The 17,469-nt window shown below is 44.7% G+C and overlaps 1 protein-coding gene across 1 annotated transcript in view; it reads left to right on the forward strand.

The window, feature by feature from the left end:
- LOC144681562 (sodium-coupled neutral amino acid transporter 3-like) overlaps positions 1-17,469 on the forward strand; it is a 142,812-nt gene that overhangs the window by 54,249 nt on the left and 71,094 nt on the right. The window contains exons 5-6 of the mRNA XM_078543245.1: positions 15,661-15,734; positions 16,960-17,052. Coding sequence (XP_078399371.1) covers positions 15,661-15,734; positions 16,960-17,052 — 167 coding nt within the window. The remainder of the gene's footprint in view (positions 1-15,660; positions 15,735-16,959; positions 17,053-17,469) is intronic.

Genomic DNA, 17,469 nt, shown 5'->3' on the forward strand with positions numbered 1-17,469 from the left:
TCTAAAGTTAAACATTAACTTGCACAGGCATTCTCCCAACCGCAGCATTTCACCATCACCAAGTTCTGTGAAATTGTACATCTCTTACATGCTAGGTAAACCCTGTTAACTACCTGTATAACAAAAATAAACTTGGATTATCCAATAAAGTTGAAATTTGGCCTTTTGGTATATAAAAATCCATCTGGAACCAAGTCATGTCTCTATTTTTCCCTCATATTAAGGTATCTGCTTTAATCTACTTCTAAACACTAAGAGTAAATAACCTGTCTGGAGGCATATTTGCTTGTATTGATAAAAACATAGCTAGCTGAAGTACCCAGAATTTAAGATAAGTGTTACTACTTGCAATGGGAAGGGGCTACTAACCCAAGTAATAGTTATTCCTGCATTTACTGGCTATTGATGTGTTTCCGACTGTCTTACTGCTCATGGACAAGTGTATTCACATTCACATGACTATGTGGCGCACTAGTGCAAAGGTGACCTTATTTCATTTGAATTTTCAGGAAAGGCTCTCATTGGCATTGGGCTATACTAACGTGGCCTGACAAGAGAAATTATCCATGCCGTCACATTTTTGAGGAGGCTTTTGTTTTACAAACAACATCTGACATCGAACCACACAGGAGATTGGGACAGATGACCAAAAACGTGGTCAAAAAAGTAGATTTTAGGAAGCGGTTTAAAGGAGGGTAAACAGGCAGAGAGGTAGTGAAGTTAATAGTGAAGAGCTTAGGGCCTAGGTGGCTGGAAGCACGGCTGCTGCTGGTGGGGAGGAAGGAAATCAAGGATGCTCAAGAGGCCAGAATTGTCGAGCTGGAGGAGGCTGTAAGCATGGTATTAACAGCCTGTCATGGTATTAACTAGCCTGTCAATTGGACTGAGATTCCCACAGTCAATTCATTTGCCATCTGCAGCAGTCCTAGGCAAGGAGATAATCATATCCCATTTTGACCAATGTGCACCGAAATTAAATCTGACGGTATGTCAGACTGCATGTTTATGTTGAATCTGAGACTGTTTTGACTTGGAAATAGATTTAGCATAAAGAGGTGCTTTTGACTTGTACAGTAATGGTGTCAGTGCTGTGGACGGGCTGTTATGCACGTAGCTTATATCAACAATACATGTACTGTACTGTTTGAATGCTTGAGGTTTGAAGAATGGATTCTGAGGGGTGTTAGAAAATACACTGAGAATCGGTTCAGTTATGCGAGATATTCCATCAAAATGCATGAACTAGGGTGATCTGTGCCTCTTTTCGGGAATTTATTTCTATCGGTAGACACTTAGGAATTACTGGGATGCACATCTAATTTGTTTTTCCAGAAGCCTTCCAGTGATTTAAGCAATGACACACACTTCAAAGCTGCATCCTTTTACTTTTACCCTGATTTTCTTGATTATCGTTCACTACTTTCACTGCTCAGGAAGTCCGTATGATTGAGGGGAAAAGACACATGAATTATTGTTTAGAAAGCACCGGGCAGGACTGAACCGTTCCTTATTAAGCCGGCATGTACGGAAGCTGGACATGAACTCCACGGTGTCAGACGTAACTGAATAGGCTTGATATGAAAAGAGGAAATGCTGGAAATGCAGGTCTGGCAGCATCTTTGGAGAAAGAAACAGAGTTAATAGACTGAATTTAACTAGCCCTCTTGTGACCAGTTGGGAGGCTGTACAATGGTGAAGGAATACCGGGGGTGGGGGGGGGGTGGGGTGGGAGGGAGGCGGTGGGTAGACGTGGAGTGCCTGTCATCCTTCTGCTGCCATGGCAGTTTGCCAGTAGCGGGGAACTGGAGGATGGCCCTTCCACCTAGGGGCTAGTACAAGCACGTAAGTGGCCAATTAAGGGCCTGTTCCTGCCACCACTGGCATTTTACCAGTGGCGTGTGGACACTACTACATGGGGAGACCACCTGGTGAACCTCGGTGGCCTCCTAGCAGCCTCAGTGCAGGATTCTCCTAGTCGGGCACTCTTTTGCTTATCTGTGGGCCCCCCCAGCAGCAATGGCTGTTCCTGTGGCAATTGCACTGCCTGCTCTCATCACCACCAACCAACACCCTCCCCCTCCTCACTCCGCACCGGGTCTGCCTGACTGGCCCCAAGACCTTAGGCCCCACTTACCTGATCCTGAGAGTGTCAGCCATCCATTGCATCCTCTTCTTTGAGGTGCAGCCCCAGCAATGGCCACCCCTCGCAGTGGCGCTGCCGAGCTGCCGGCCCTCTAATTGGCTGGCAGCCACAGTGGCAGCCAATAAGCTGGCTTCTATGGATAAGATGTAGCCCTGCATCCCGCAGACTACTGAAGGGGGTTCGCCCCCTCCCCCACACCACCGCCTCGCAGCCGCGCGCCCCCCCCCCCCCCCCCCACCCCACTCCATGGGCCCGTTGGCAAGATGTCTGCTGTGATAACAAAATCCAGCCCAACAGGTTGATGACCTTTCATCAGAACTGGGAAAATTTAGAGATGGAATAGGTTTGAAACAAGTGAAAGTGGGGAAGATGGGAAGATAAAAAAGGGAAGGCCTGTGATCAGGTTGAAGGCAAGAGAGATTAACTAACCAAAGAGCTTTGCAAGGCCGAAGGGAGTGGTAGTGGGGCAAGTGAAGAAACAAAAGATGTGCCAAGCGAAGGTGTGAATGGCAGAATCATGGCCAGTTGTCATCTGAAAACAAACAAAAAAGAGAGAAAAGCAATAGAGTAAGACCAAAGCCAACAAAGGGAAAGGAAACAAAATGGGGGCAGAGATTATGATCTGAAATTGGTGGATTCAATGTCAAGTCTGGAAGGCTGTAAAATGTCTAATCAAAAGATTAGGTGCAGTTTCTCAAGCTTACACTGAGGTGCATTCGAACACAACATGAAGCCAAGGACAGAGAGGTCAATGTGAGACCAAGGTGGAGAATTAAAATGGCAAGTGACTGGAAATATTGAGATCACGCTTGCAGAGTGAACGGAAGTGTTCCGAAAAGCAGTCACCCAATCTACGTTTGGTCTTCCCAGTGTAGAGGAGACTGCACCGTAAGCAGTGAATACAATATACGAAATTGAAAGAAGTACACATAAATTGCTGCTTCACCTGTAATTTTGGGGCCTGAACAGTGAGAAAGAAGGAGGTAAAAAAGCAGTGGTTACATCTCCTGCGCTTGCATGGAAAGGTGCCCTGGGGAGTGGAGAGGGTGTTGGGGGGGGTGGTGATTGGATCAGGTTGTTGTGGGGGAAATGCTCCCTTTGGAATGATGAAAGGGCAGGGAAGGAAAAGGTGTATTTGGTGGTGGCATCATACTGGAGGTGGCGGCAATGGTGGAGGATGATCTGTTGAATATGGAGGCTGGTGGGTTGGAAGGTGAGGAGGAGGGAGGAGAAGGGTGGGAGCAGAAGAGCATGAAATGGGACAGACACGGTCAAGGGGGGAGTCCTCGGTTGAGGAAAAAGAAACGCATGTCGTTTATTTTAGAATGGAAGGTTGTATTGTCAGGAGCGATACAACGAAGGCGGAGAAACTGGGAGAGTGGAATGGAATCATTACAGGAAGTGGGGTGTGAGGAAGTGTAGGGTAGCTATGGGAGTGAGTGGGCTTAGGGTGAATATTGGTTGACAGAAATTGAGAAAGGGAAGAGTGGGAGATGGACCATGTGAGAGAAGGGTGAAAATTGGAAGCCAAGCTGATGAAATGTCCCTGTTCAGGGTGAGAACAGGAAACAGCATCAATACAGTTATCAATGTAGCAAATTAATCAACAAGCTGTGTTTCTCTTTTCTGAGTGAATGATTCCACAAACAGGAACTAATTAAATTATCTATGTCAACTCTCATGCTTTACACCCAGAAAATAAACATAGTGACAAATATCCTGGATAAAAATTAACAATCCTCTCCTCCACATTTGTGTACAATTTTTTCAGGAAATTTGTTTCAGTGGTTCTCCTATTCCGGCCGATGTGACTTTGGATGAAACCCCATTTCAATTGTGCCAGACAGGGTTTCCGGTGATCTTCTGCCAAAGTTATAGCAGCTGATTGCGAAAATCCCACCACACCTCCACCCATCCCAAGGAATTCATTGCCTTTCTGTCTACACATCAACTCCTATATAGGACAGAGTTGGTGAAAAGGAACAGTCTGGCACACTGTGGGGCCAGAAAATCCCGCCCTCAGTTATCCTGGGCAATTGGTATGCCCATCAAAGCAGAGGAACTGATATTTTTTTAAGAACAGAAAACCTGATGAAGAGAGTCTGTTGCTTGGCATCTTTGCTCACGTTACAGCAATACAAATGGCACCCAATTTCTGTTACAGTGTGCGCCTCACAGCTCCACTATAAGCATTGTTGTTAGGTCTTATAGCTTGTGCTGTATCTTACCTACTGACTTCTCTTATTCACCCTTATGACCTTTCACCCCACTATTGGTGGCCAAGCCTTCAATCACCTAAGTCCCACTCTCTGGAATACTTTTCCTAACCCCCTCCACATCTCCACCTCCCTCTTCTACTTTAAGTGTTAGCCTTGACTCAGTGATAGTATTCTCACTTCTGAACTCAAGCCCACTTCCAGAGACTAGAGCACATAATTGGTTCAGTGCGATCCCGAGGGAGTGTGGCACTGCCGGAGGTGCCGTCTTTCAGGTGCCATGTTACACCTAGTATGCTCAGGTGGATGTGAAAGATCCCATGGCACTATTTGAAGCAAGGCAGGGGGATTTTCCCTGATGTCCTGGCCAATTTTTTATACTTCAGCCAGCACCACTAAGGAAAGCACATTATCTGGTCACTTATCTCATTGCTGTTTGTGGGAGTTGCTGTGCACAAGTTGCCTGCTGTGTTTGACTAAATGTCAACAGTGATTACATTTCAAAAGCACTGCATTGGATGTAAAGTAATTGCCCTGAAGGCATGAAAATCACTTTGTAAATACAAATCCTCATCTTTCCCTCATGATCTTTCTTAAAATCCATCCTTGACCAAACTGTTGGTCACCCCTCCTAATCTGACCTTTGGCTCAATGTCTCTTTCTCTTATACTTACGTGAAACACTTTGGAACATTTTATCTATGTGAAAGACACAATAGTGGTTGTTGTTGTTGATGACATGAATAAATATCTTACCTGAATTACCACTATAACTAAAAAATATTGTCGCCTTCTCAGGCACATTCATATGGAGAAATGGATTAACAGAGTAGTCACTTTTAATTTTGAAATCTTAAATATTTAAATGTAATTGTTTTACCAAACAAAGCTATCTTAATCCAAGAATAATGATAATTCTAGTTGCTGGCATCAATAAGGATGTGAAGTTATGACAAGTAATTCATTGTTAATCTGTGCATATACCCATGCTTGGATGAGGGACATTTTGAGATAGGTACATCAGTTGATAGATTGAGCATATGTTGACCTGCATCACTCATTGAAATAAGAGATGGATGGTTGCACAGTTGCTTGGCACATGGAAAGGCCAGTGTGGTGACCACAAATTGGCAGGATGCTGATTTGAGGCTATAATTATGCACAAGATAAGGTCTATACCCCCCCCAGAGATGATGTTGGACAGGACATGCAGAGTTTGAGTCAGCGGCTTCAATGCACAGGGTGAGAGAGAAGGTCACTTTCCAGTCCTTTTTTGGCAGTGGCAAAGCAGCCTTTGGCAGCAGTCTGGGGGGCGGGGTGGGGGGTGGGGTAGGTCATCTGCCTATCCTTTTGGCTGGGGCCATAGATGGTGATAGATGAGAGAAAATAAAAGCCTTCAAAAATAAAATTGGAGATGTGTGGATGTTCAAGGATGCTAGCAATCAACTCCAGGAGAGAAATGGATACATTATAAACTCCCCGATTACCACTTAATTCCTCTGTTTTAGTTCTATCTTTTCATTTGATCTGGAGGTTGACCTAAAGCACTCTGCTGCCATTAGTGCATAAATTGGCAGCAAGATTTAAGTGGCCTTGTCAGCTTGATTCTCACCAATGCCCAAGTAGGACCCAGGTGAATCGAGAACCACAGACTATCAGCTGATCAAGAGTAAAAAAGAAAAAGACTGTACAGAGCGCTTTTCATGACCACTGGAAGTCTCAAAGCGCTTTACAACCAATGAAATACTGTTGCAATATAGGAAACGCCGCAGCCAAGTTGTGCACAGCAAGCTCCCACAACAGCAATGTGATAATAACCAGCTAATCTGTTTGTATTATGTTGATTGAGGCATAAGTATCACCCAGGGCACCCAATATAATTCCCCTTGCTCCTCTTCAAAATAGTACCATGGGACCTGTTATATCCACCCGAGCAGCTAGATGGAGCTTTGGGTTTGACGCCTCATCCAAAAGACGGTATCTCGGGCAGTGCAGTACTCCCTCAGTACTGCACCGGAGTGTCAGCCTTGATTTTCATGCTCAGCAGTGAGATAACACCGGTGCGATTAGGATACCCAGTGCTTGGGTCCCCGCTGTTCACAATCTGTACCAATGATTTGGATGTGGGGATCAATTGTAATATTTCCAAGTTTGCTGATGACACAAAACTAGATGGGAATGTGAGTTGTGAGGAGGATGCAAAGAGGCTTCAAGGGGATTTAGACAGACTTTAGTGAGTGGGCAAGAACATGATGGATGGATTATAATGTGGAAAATGTGAAGTTATCCACTTTGATGGGAAAAACAGAAATGCAGAGTGAGAGATTGGAAAGTGCTGATGTCCAAAGGGACCTGAAAGTTCTTGTTCGTGGGATCACTGAAAGCTAACATGCAAGTGCAGCAAGCAATTAGGGAGGCAAATATTGGCCTGAATCTTACATCCGTCAGGCATGCATTAGTGGTGGGCCCGGAAGCAGACGCAAAACGCGCTTCTGCCTGCGATTGGCCCACGAACACAATTTCACGCTGGCTGACCAATTAATGGCCAGCCAGTGTGAAACACGCGCTGAGAGAGCCTCAGCGCTGCTGGGTGGGGTGGGAAGTGGGCGGGCGCTGACAAAAGTGAGGGTGCGGGTGGGTGCTTCTAGCGAGTTCCCTCAGGGAGCTGCAGACTTGGACAGATCAAATGAGAAGAAAAAAAAATGCACCAAACTGTGTCTATGCAGCACATTCAAGCACCTGACAGCAGAACTCAAACAACATCAGTTCCCAGATGAGTTTCTTTACTGCATTTCACCCCGGACATTTCATCCCGCCCTGGATCGAGGTTTCAGCGAAAATGTAAAGGCCGATTGGCCCGTCTGCCAACCATAAAAGTGGACGGGCCATGTAAAATCAATCTCAATTGCTTCCTTAAAAGGCCTAACTTGCCCGCTTAATTGTGGGCTGGTGCGCTCCTGACTGCCATGCACACCCGCTGAGCCAGATATCGCGCAAGCGCACGATGACCTCAAGATGCACTCCTGAAGTCTTCTCGCGCAATTTTGCAATCAGTCAGGTCGGGCGCGCACCCGCACAACCAGCGTAAAATTCTGGCCACGACGTTGGCCTTTATTACAAGAGGATTTGAGTACAGGAGCAAAGAAGTCTTGCTGTAATTGTATGGAGACTTGGTGAGGCCTCACCTGGAGTATTGTGTGCAGTTTTGGTCCCCTTGCTACAGAGGGAGTGCAATGAAGGTTCAGCAAGCTGATTCCTGGGATGGCAGGATTGTCCTTTGAGGAGAGATTGACGATACTGGGCCTGTATTCTCTAGAGTTTAGAATGAGGTGTTCTCATTCAAATGTACAAAATTCTTACAGGGTTCATCAGAGGAGATGCAGGAAGGAAGTTTCCCTTGGCTGGGGAGTCTAGAACCAAGGGACACAGTCTCAGAATAAGACGCAGGCCATTTAGGACTGAGATGAGGAATTTCATCACTCAGAGGGTGGTAAATCTATGAATTCTCTGCCCCAGAGGGCAGTGGAGGCTCAATCATTGAGTATGTTCAAGACAGAGGTTGACAGATTTTTATTTATTAAAAGCATCAAGGGATATAGGGATAGTGAGGGAAATGACATTGGGGTGGAAGATCAGCCATGATCTAATTGAATGGTGAGGCTGGCCCAAGGGGCTGAATGGCCTACACCTGCTGTTATTTCCTATGTTCTTATGTTCTTAACACTGATTTATACAGTTGTGTCCTGCAAGTTCCTGCAGGCAAGCCGACAGCAGAAAAAAGAAATCAAGTTTAATTCGTAATATGTGACTCTGAAAGGGATAAAAATACATTTGTGAGTTTGCCAATGGCAAGGATGCCTTGTAGCACAGATGGAAATTGTTTCCTGCTGGCCCTCTTTTTTTTAAAACTTACCCTCAGTTGTGTCTACGTGTTTGGCTTGTGCTTATGTGTGTCTGCGATAGGAATGGGCAGGGATTCAAATAAAATATTGAACCACGTCACGAAGTCTGAACTGACGTCCTCATTCAGTCATCTTGCATAGTACAGCTCTCTTTAAATAAGAGCAGCAATTAATCTGGTGCAACAGGGCAAGAGGGCCTTCAGTCTGGTGGTTCTTCCCAGCAGCACTTATCAGAGTTCAAATCTTGTCCTTGTGTTTTTAAATGCCCTCACTTTCCCCTCCTCCTCAGTCTAGTCTTGGAGTCCTCCCACAAATTGGCGACAAGAGTATTTGACTATCCCAATATTTACCGACATTTGTACTGCACACATTCATTTGTATGTGTTGGTGCTAACAGAGGGCCGAAAAGCCCTAGAACATGCAGATGTTGCCTCAAGTGATGGATTATGAACACTGTCAAAATCATTGCAAATACAAAATAAATTTATGCCTACAAAATGAAGCTTTAAATGAAGAGAGGTTTACTGGCTAGAATTCACAATACAAATTCTCTGCATGAGCAGAGATTGATTGATAGTCACATGAAGGAATCAGCCTTGTATAGTTTAATAACTCATTTTAGAAAATACTTTTTTTGGATGACAGACCTCTCCTCCATTTGTCCTTAAGTGTTTGCCTGTTTAAGTGCTCTTCCGAATCTTTAAAGTAGACGTTTGAGGAAGTTTCTGGCTGGGCTCAGGACCAGGCCCGGGTTCAGTGCTAATGAAGCAAAGAAAGATTGCATTTATCTAGCATTTTTATGCCCTTAGGCTGTTCAAAAGCCAATGAAATACTTTTGAACTGTAGCCATTGTTGCAATGTTAGAAACACGGTTGTCAATATGCACACAGCAAGCTCCCTCAAACAGCAATTTGACAAAATCCAGATAATCTGTTTTTGTGATGTTGATTGAGGGATCAATATTAGCCTGGACACTAGGAGAACTCCTCTACTCTTCTTTGAAATAGTGACATGGGATCTTTTACATCCACCTGAGAGGGCAGATGGTTTAACATCTCATCCAAAAGATGTGACCAGTGGCAGTGCAGCGCTACACAGTATTGCACTGCAGTGTCAGCCTGGATTTTGTATTCAAGTCTTTAGAGTAGAATGTCACATCTGTGTCTTATCTTCTGAAGGATAAACATTGCCAACATGCTTTTTGAGATTTGCTTCATGACATCTTTTGGTTATCTCCACCTATCACTGGCCCTCTATCCAGCTCTACTTGTCCCACCCCCCCACCCCTTAAACTAGTTTATATTTCACCTCTATTGTATTTTTACTTAGTTCTGTTGAAGGGTCATTCGGACTCGAAACATTAACTGTGTTCCTCTCCGCAGATGCTGCCAGACCTGCTGAGTTTTTCCTGACTTTGATCTATATTGCCATTGGCTTCACTTCACTGAACATCTCTGGAACCCCCTCCTAGGCCACATGGTCTGCAGCGGTTCAAGAAGGTGGATCACCACCACCTTCTCAAGGGCAGTTAGGGATGGGCAGTAAATGCTGGCCTCGCCAGCGAGACTCACACCCCAGGAATATTTTTTTTTAATTGATAGCCTCCACTGCCATTAATAGTTGCTCCAAGCGCCATTGAAGTCGATCATAGATCAACCGTGATCTCATTGAATGATAGACCAGGCTCAAGTGGCTAAACGGCCTCCTTGGATTCCAATGTTCCTACATTCCGAATTCTCGCTAAGCTGTGCAGGTGCTTGGTTATGCAGCAAATGGGAATGTACCATGAAAGGCACAAACGCGCCACACACAGTTATCGTTCCTTTTAAGGTGTGGGCATGCACAGCTGCATGTCAATCTTAGAGACCACGCAGTAAAATACGCCAGCCTCGAACAGCAAACAGAACTTAGATGATACAATGTTCCCAATTTAAGCTTGATTAACCAGCCCCATTCCCCCCCCAACGCACCCCAACACATGTAAATATAAACTGCACATGTACAGCATTAATCTTTATCTTATTTACTGCACACCAAGTCATTGATACTGAGGAGAATGTGGGACTCGGGCAGGAGTGCGAAATGCAAAACCCAGTTCATCAGTTACTCTTAAATAATTCTCAGAGCTACTGGACAGGAATAAGTAATAGAAACTAATGGAGGCAAAGGGTTGAGGTTTATATATCAAGGAGTGAATTTAAGAAACCTTTGTAATATGGGACTAACCAAAATATTTACCAGAGAAAGGGATTTGTGTTTGCAACTGAAATGTTATGATATTTTATTTGACAGATATGAGAATAGGGTGTTTCTGTATTGCAGAGTATGTATTGATGTATTAATGAATGCAAACTCTTCCATCACAGAGACAGTCTGCCTAGGCTCTCAGCTTCTCTAACATGGTGGTAACATAACCTCCTTGAGATTACACAGCACACATAAATCAGATTTTATACAGGTTGCAGATCTCAGATATGATTGAATTGACTGCTTTTACACACTGTGTGAAACATTTTTTTAGACACGTAGCTCTTTTTTTCAAAAGTTGAGATGAAAATTCTTTGCATCTTAAAAGCTACTGGGATTTAATTCCTTATTTTAGCTCTTTGATAAAGGAAGGAGGATTTGATGATTCTTTTCCTCCTGCACTAATCCATGGCATTAATTCTCCCAGATGTTCCAGTCAATCTCATCTGATGGCACACACTGTGCTGTGCTCTACTCATGATTTGCTAACCATGAGCTCAGCAGCAGATCAGCAATAAGTCTGGGGTAGGGCTTGATTTGGCAGTGGTGGGGGAGGGGGTGACTTCAGGCTAGTACAGTCATCAGTTTAGAAGCTAAATAATAAAATGGCACCACATTTGATTAATGGATGCTCATTAAGACTTCTTAAGATGGAAAACAAGCCTAAGTTTACACAGGGCACCCAGCTAAAAAGAGTTGGAATAATTTTACACTGCCTTAATGGCATGATTACGTAGCAAGCAGTTGGCCAAAGTTCAGTCACAAACTGGCAGTTTCGTCCAGAGAACACTGGTGTGAAGAATATATTGGGCTACCCCCATAGGGGAGAGCTATTGTGAGATTGGGGCTGAGATACATTAGTGAGGGAGGAGGGTTGCCAACGCTCCAGGGTTGCCTCGGAGCCTCCAGGAGTTCGAGATGAATCCTTAAAGAAAAATCACATGGGGATTTGTAAAAGATGCTTTTTCACTTCCATTTGCTGGTTATTCAAAAACCTTGAATACCAGGGGTGAAAAGTCATGTGATAAAATCTCCAGAGCGCGCACATTTGGAGTTGGCAACCTGACGAAGGAGCACAGAGCACTTCCCTTGGAGTGCTGAGGATTGGAAAGTGTTCCATCCCCTCGCTCTGCCGAGGTCAAAGTTAACAAAAACTGAGGGGATCGAAATTAAAAATTCACACAGGATTGAAAACAGAATAGTATTTTAACGAAAAGAAAAAAAAACTGCTGTTGGAATGTGTTGGTGTCTAAAATTATTATGAATATGTTCCTACACTGAAGGGTTTTTTTTATCTGTGAGAAACAGGGCTTTTGTCAATGGAGCCTTTTTGGCAATCACTCTGGCACCAGACATTAGAACACCCTGATTTGTATGTTCAGCAACCATCGTGTTGCAGACAGCATAGTTACTTGTCTGATAATTTTTGAAACATCTGATCACTGCTGCTGGGGAAAAAGAGAAATTTTTAGAAAATCTGTCCTTCCTTAAACTACGGAGCTCATAAGCACGTCATTGTTGTCACTTTTTGCTATAAAAGTTACATGTTCAGCAGTATCTGGTTCTCAATGAGCTGTGCGCAGGCCAATTGAGCCCTTGCCGGATCCCTGCGAGAGTGAGCTAGCTAGTGCTACGCATCCCACCCTTTCCCCTTTACTCTGCTGAGTGAGGGTCTTAGCGTTGGCAAATGGAAACAATCTCCAATCTTTGCAGCCCATGCTGGGAGAGAGTACTCCTCGGTAAGTTTCGATGCCGAGTGAAGCTCCCTTTAATCTGCGGACGCTCGTAAAAAGGGGGTCATTTTAATCTAACTCAAATTCTCAAATGGCCGGTCGCATCATCGGCTTAACGACCTGCCCAACGTTGGTGTCTGGTGAGTTTAATAAAATCGAGCAGGGTGCAGCATTACACCTGATCCCACTGGTTTCCTGGGGGTGGGGGGGGTAAGGTTGGGCAGGGTTTTTAATTCAGCGGGTACGCGCAATCAGCAGGCACAGGAGCAGCTGGGGAAAGGACCCTCGACTGCAATCGGCCCCTGACCACAATTTCATGCTGGTTGGCCAATTAATAGCCAGCCAGTGTGAAACGCGCACCGAGAAGCTCAGCGCTGCCTGGGTTGGGGGCGGGAGGAGGCCGGGCGCTGAAGTCAGGGGGGAGCGCGGAATGAAAGCTCCCTGAAGGCAGAGAGCTGCCTCAGGGAAATGAAGAATTTAAATGCAATAAAAACAGATTTTAAATTCCGGAAAAAATGGCCACAGGTCAGAATCAGTCACCTGAACATATACAAGATGAAAACTCTGTCCATGTATTTTTTAATTTAATTACGGAAACCTCATCCCGCCCTTGGATGAGGTTTCCTGAAAAATGCAAAGACCGCCTGGCCGATTCGCCTGCCCGCCAATCGTAACATTGGACGGGCAACGAGAAATCTCCATTAATTACAACCTTAGTGGCCTTAATAGGCCTAATTGTCGGCGGACGCGCTTCCAAGCTTAGCGCGCCCGCTGACTGAAAGATCGCGCAAGTCGGGTCGGGCGCGTGCTTGCACGCTGAGCAAAAAATTCTGCACATTAAAATTGTGCCCAGTGTTCCCTCTTCAGAAGAGTGTTCCCTGTTGCATTAGCCTGGCATTTTCCCCTTTCCCGCATCTCCCTTCTGAGCGAGATTGCCAGTTCAGTGCTGAACTTGGGACTGTGCTTGAATTACCTGATCATGGCTGCCCCAGCAGCAGAGTTAACCCCAGGGGCCCAGAAGTGATGGAGGAGGATGTCAGGCATCTTTCTCACCCTGATTGTCATCCGCTGCCCCTTGCCAGAAAGCCCATGAGTGCAGTTGTTGGGTGGTAACAAGAGACGGTGATAACCCCTACAGATTTAACAGCCAGTGTATAGCCTCGGACACAATGAGCACTTGGGAGATGCCCAGATGACTTCAACCACTGGTGGAGGCAAATTAAATGTTGGGAAAGGTCAGGGGCGTTCAGGAGAGCAGGGATGGAAATATTCAGCAAGCCATGTCGAACAGGGTTGTTGGTTAAGGATCCGCCCTGTGACTCCTCCACCTGCCCTCTCCCATCCTACCACCTTCCTCCACTTCGCTGCCAATTCCCAACCTCGCCAGAAAGGCTAGGAGAGAAAATGATGAAAGAGGATTGGTGGGCGGGGATTAGAATTTTCCCCAACCCCTCCTTATTTAGAAATGAAAACTGTGGTATTGGGAGTGGGAACAAACAGTGAAGAACCCCCATTACCTCAGCTGAGGGAGGGAAAAACAGGAGGTTAATTACACTGGAGGCACTGTCACCCATCTCCCCAGCCAATGAATGTGAAATTTAGTTTGAGATAGAAAGTTAAATAGATAAATAAAAGGGGTAAATTTTAAAAAAAATGAATGCACTGCCTGAAAGGGTGGTGGAAGCAGAATCAATCATAACTTTCAAATGGGAATTGGACATATACTTGAAAAGGAAAAAAATGTTGCAGGGCCATAGGGAAAACATCAGGGGAGTCGGATTAAATGGATAGCTATTCCAAAGAGCTGACATAGGCATAATGGGCCAAATTGGCTCCTCCCATGCTGCAACAACATTCCATGATTCTATGAATAAGAAATAACTGTTCTGATTAGTTAACACCTCAATTTGGTAAATTGAAGGACTTAAGTGTTAAGGGATTTGAACAAAATTCCACAAATTTCCACGTATTACCAAATGCCCTTGGCCCAGTCACTGTACCTTGTCCTGTGGGTTATTATGTAGTGCTGCTGGTTGACAGCCTGAGACCAGATATCTTGTGTAAAATTTCCACTGCTCTTCCAGTCCTAACACAACTTTGTGACAATTAAAGAGGGCTCCAGCACGACTAGAGCATGGTGAACAGATGTGACTGATTGCTGATGGCGGAGATGGTCAAAAGGAATGGCAGGCTATAGGCTAGTTATTAGAGAAGGAAGAGCCCAATGTCTACAGCCTGTTAATCCCAGCATCTCTGTCAGTCGCACCGTTTTCATCCAGTCATCTGGCCATTTGCACAGGCTTTTTCTATCCAATCCTAACACTGGAAAGCATGATGAGTGCATTCCACATGTTTCAAAACACAAGTGATCCTAATTCGAAGAACCTTCTCATGGCACCATCTTTATGACCAGAGCACAGAGCACTCAAAAATGATAAAAGAGCTGAGAAATCTCTGTGATTTAGAGACTCAGTCTTGGATGTTAATAGCAAAACATAAACCTTCCCCATTCCCTGTTTCCCACAGCTGCCACCTCAGCCCTTTGAAAACTTTGACACTTTGAAAACAGGCCAATGGTGGCTGGAACCTGAGCATGTGGAAAGGCTGTTGCCTTTTATCCCTTGCAGTCAAGAATGAGAAATTAGAGTGAAGCTTCAATTCAATTAGACAACAAGAGATCTGCCTGTTTTAGTTGTACTACAGGAAACACCAACACATTGTCTCTCAAAGAAAAAATTTGGGCCTGTGATTCCCAATTGATTGAGCTGTTGACTGGTGTAAGCGAGAAGCTTTCCACAAGAACAGGGGAAAGCCGGAGAGTGTATCAGCCCATCCCGTGCTCCTACACATTTGAGTGGGTAGCCCCAGTGTGCTGTTGGCTGAAACCCTGAAGCAGCCCCGTGAGGGGGAGGGCAATAAAGAAAGGGTTGGTGCAGTAGAGCACCAACTAGCAGTGTCACAGACAGAGCAGTTGTGGATTCTAACCCTGCAACGATTAAGTTCCAGGCATCTTCCTGCAAAGGAGAGCTCACATTAGAATGGGAGTTTCCATATGGGGCTTCCTTATCTCCAGTGACAGCCTCATATCCTCTCCCTGAATCGACTCCTAACTCCTTGTGAGGGTTGCAATTCAAAAAGACTGAAGGATGGGACAGCATGAAATTGAGCTTCGAAGAGTGCTTGAGTTATCAGTCATTATTGCCATGACTAATGAAGAAGGAACATAATCAAAAATCATACACCATACTGGGTAAACCCCATGCTGCAAAAAACAATTCTTGAGGAAACCGTGTTAAATACAGAAATGGAGAAACTGATAGTCAATAATTTAATGCTATGACATAGACTTTACAGTGCACAGCCAATGTGTATGATTTGGAAATGATCCATTGCCTTTCCTTTCCTCCAATTTTCTTTCAGCTCTCTGTTAACGACTGTGGCCTTACTCTCATCTTATTCCATCCACTTGCTTCTGAAAGCTTCTGGGGTAGTTGGTAAGTGACTTAACATGGTTCCTATCTGTGTTTCGTTTTGTCCAAGGGGAAACAAATCACATACCTTTAATTTACTGAAGAACTCACTCAACGCAAATACATCTGTTATTAATTTCCTTTGATGTTACTGCTATTTTGGAGCATGTGAGGGCCATGGCTACAATGACTTATATGGTAATTTTCCAAAGGAAAATTGTAGGATGGTCTCCCATACACCCAGTGGCACTAAAGGATGCCAAACCTCCAGGAATCTAGGATTAATCTCCTGGACACTGCTGTCAGCAAAATCAGAGAAAAATCATAGGAGCATTCAAAACATTTGTAGGGTTTTTTTCTTCAAATACCAGACTAGGCAGTTGGAGGTGGAAGGTCACGAGGTAAAACGTTCAGGAATACATCCAATCATTGTTGGCAGCCCTAGGACTAAAGGAGGCCCATGACTGAGACTTCTGCCTGCTGCCTCTGACACTCTGCTACATAGTTTAACCCCCTACGTTTTAGTTCCCACACATTATGCACCATCACTAGACCGAGAAATATTCCTTCTGTACCTCAGAGACCTCCAACTTTGCCATGAATGCTCGTTCTGACCATATACCTGAAGGCTGGATAAAGGAATCAGCCCTCTGTGCCCTTTCACAACAATGGCATTGCAAGGGACCCCACAAGGCCATCTAGAAAGTTCATGTATCTGAGACTTGGTGAGATTTTGACCGACTTGGCACAGTCCAGCAAATACTCTGAAATAGAAACAAAACACTCTGGAAAAACTTAGCAGGTCTGACAGCGTCTGTGAAGAGAGAAACAGAGTTAACGTTTTGAGTCCGTATGACTCTTCTTCAGAGCGAATGCTCTGTTGGGATTACACCAGAACGCAGTTTCAGCTCTGGTATCTTCTCTGTAAAAAACTTTACAACAAATTATCCATTCCTCCTACACCTATTCCCTCAATGAGACCAGCTGAACCCACTTCACCTGGGCAGATGTGGTAGGAAACTTGGAAGTGACTGGTACTGGTCTGAACTGGAGGTTCCATTTCAAGGTATACAAGACCAGTTTGGGCCAGTACTCGTCATTTCCCAAGTTTTACTGCCTTTTCCTTCTGGGAGAATAGGTCTGAGTGCCTTTTGTTCTTTACAAATGCCTTTGAAGTATTCAAGTACACGTCCGGAAACTCTGGGCCTTATTTTTCCTAATTCAGATCACCTTTTCTTCACTCTCTCAGGAATCCGTGCATACGAGCAGCTTGGTTTCAGGGCGTTTGGGACTCCTGGAAAGTTAGCAGCTGCTGTAGCAATCACCCTACAAAATATCGGAGGTAAGAAGTCAAAACAATGATTTGAAAATTCCTCAGCGTTGAGATCAGTCATTTGTCTTTTGATAGTGTTAGCATGGTGACAAAGAATATCAATGCACACGTAGTGAGACTTGTGGAGAAAACTGAGAAATTATATCCTGTTTTGCTGTCAGTACAGTTCAATATTTAAGATGCTCTGCTGCTTCCATTGCCCACTGGTGAACTTTCGGTATCAAAAGCCAGTACTGGGACAATCCAACACTTGAAAGTAAGACCCTAAACAAATACCGCGTGAAAAATCTTGCTGTTCCCTGCTGTAGCTGTCCGTGAACCAACTGAGACCTGGTAGTCTATGAAATTCCCTGCCCTATAGATCTGTGGATGCTCAATATATTCAAAATAGAGATTGATCGATTTTTAGGGAATCAAAGGATATGG

The sequence above is a fragment of the Cetorhinus maximus genome, chromosome 6, assembly GCF_964194155.1.
Source record: "Cetorhinus maximus chromosome 6, sCetMax3.hap1.1, whole genome shotgun sequence".
Classification (NCBI taxonomy): domain Eukaryota; kingdom Metazoa; phylum Chordata; class Chondrichthyes; order Lamniformes; family Cetorhinidae; genus Cetorhinus; species Cetorhinus maximus.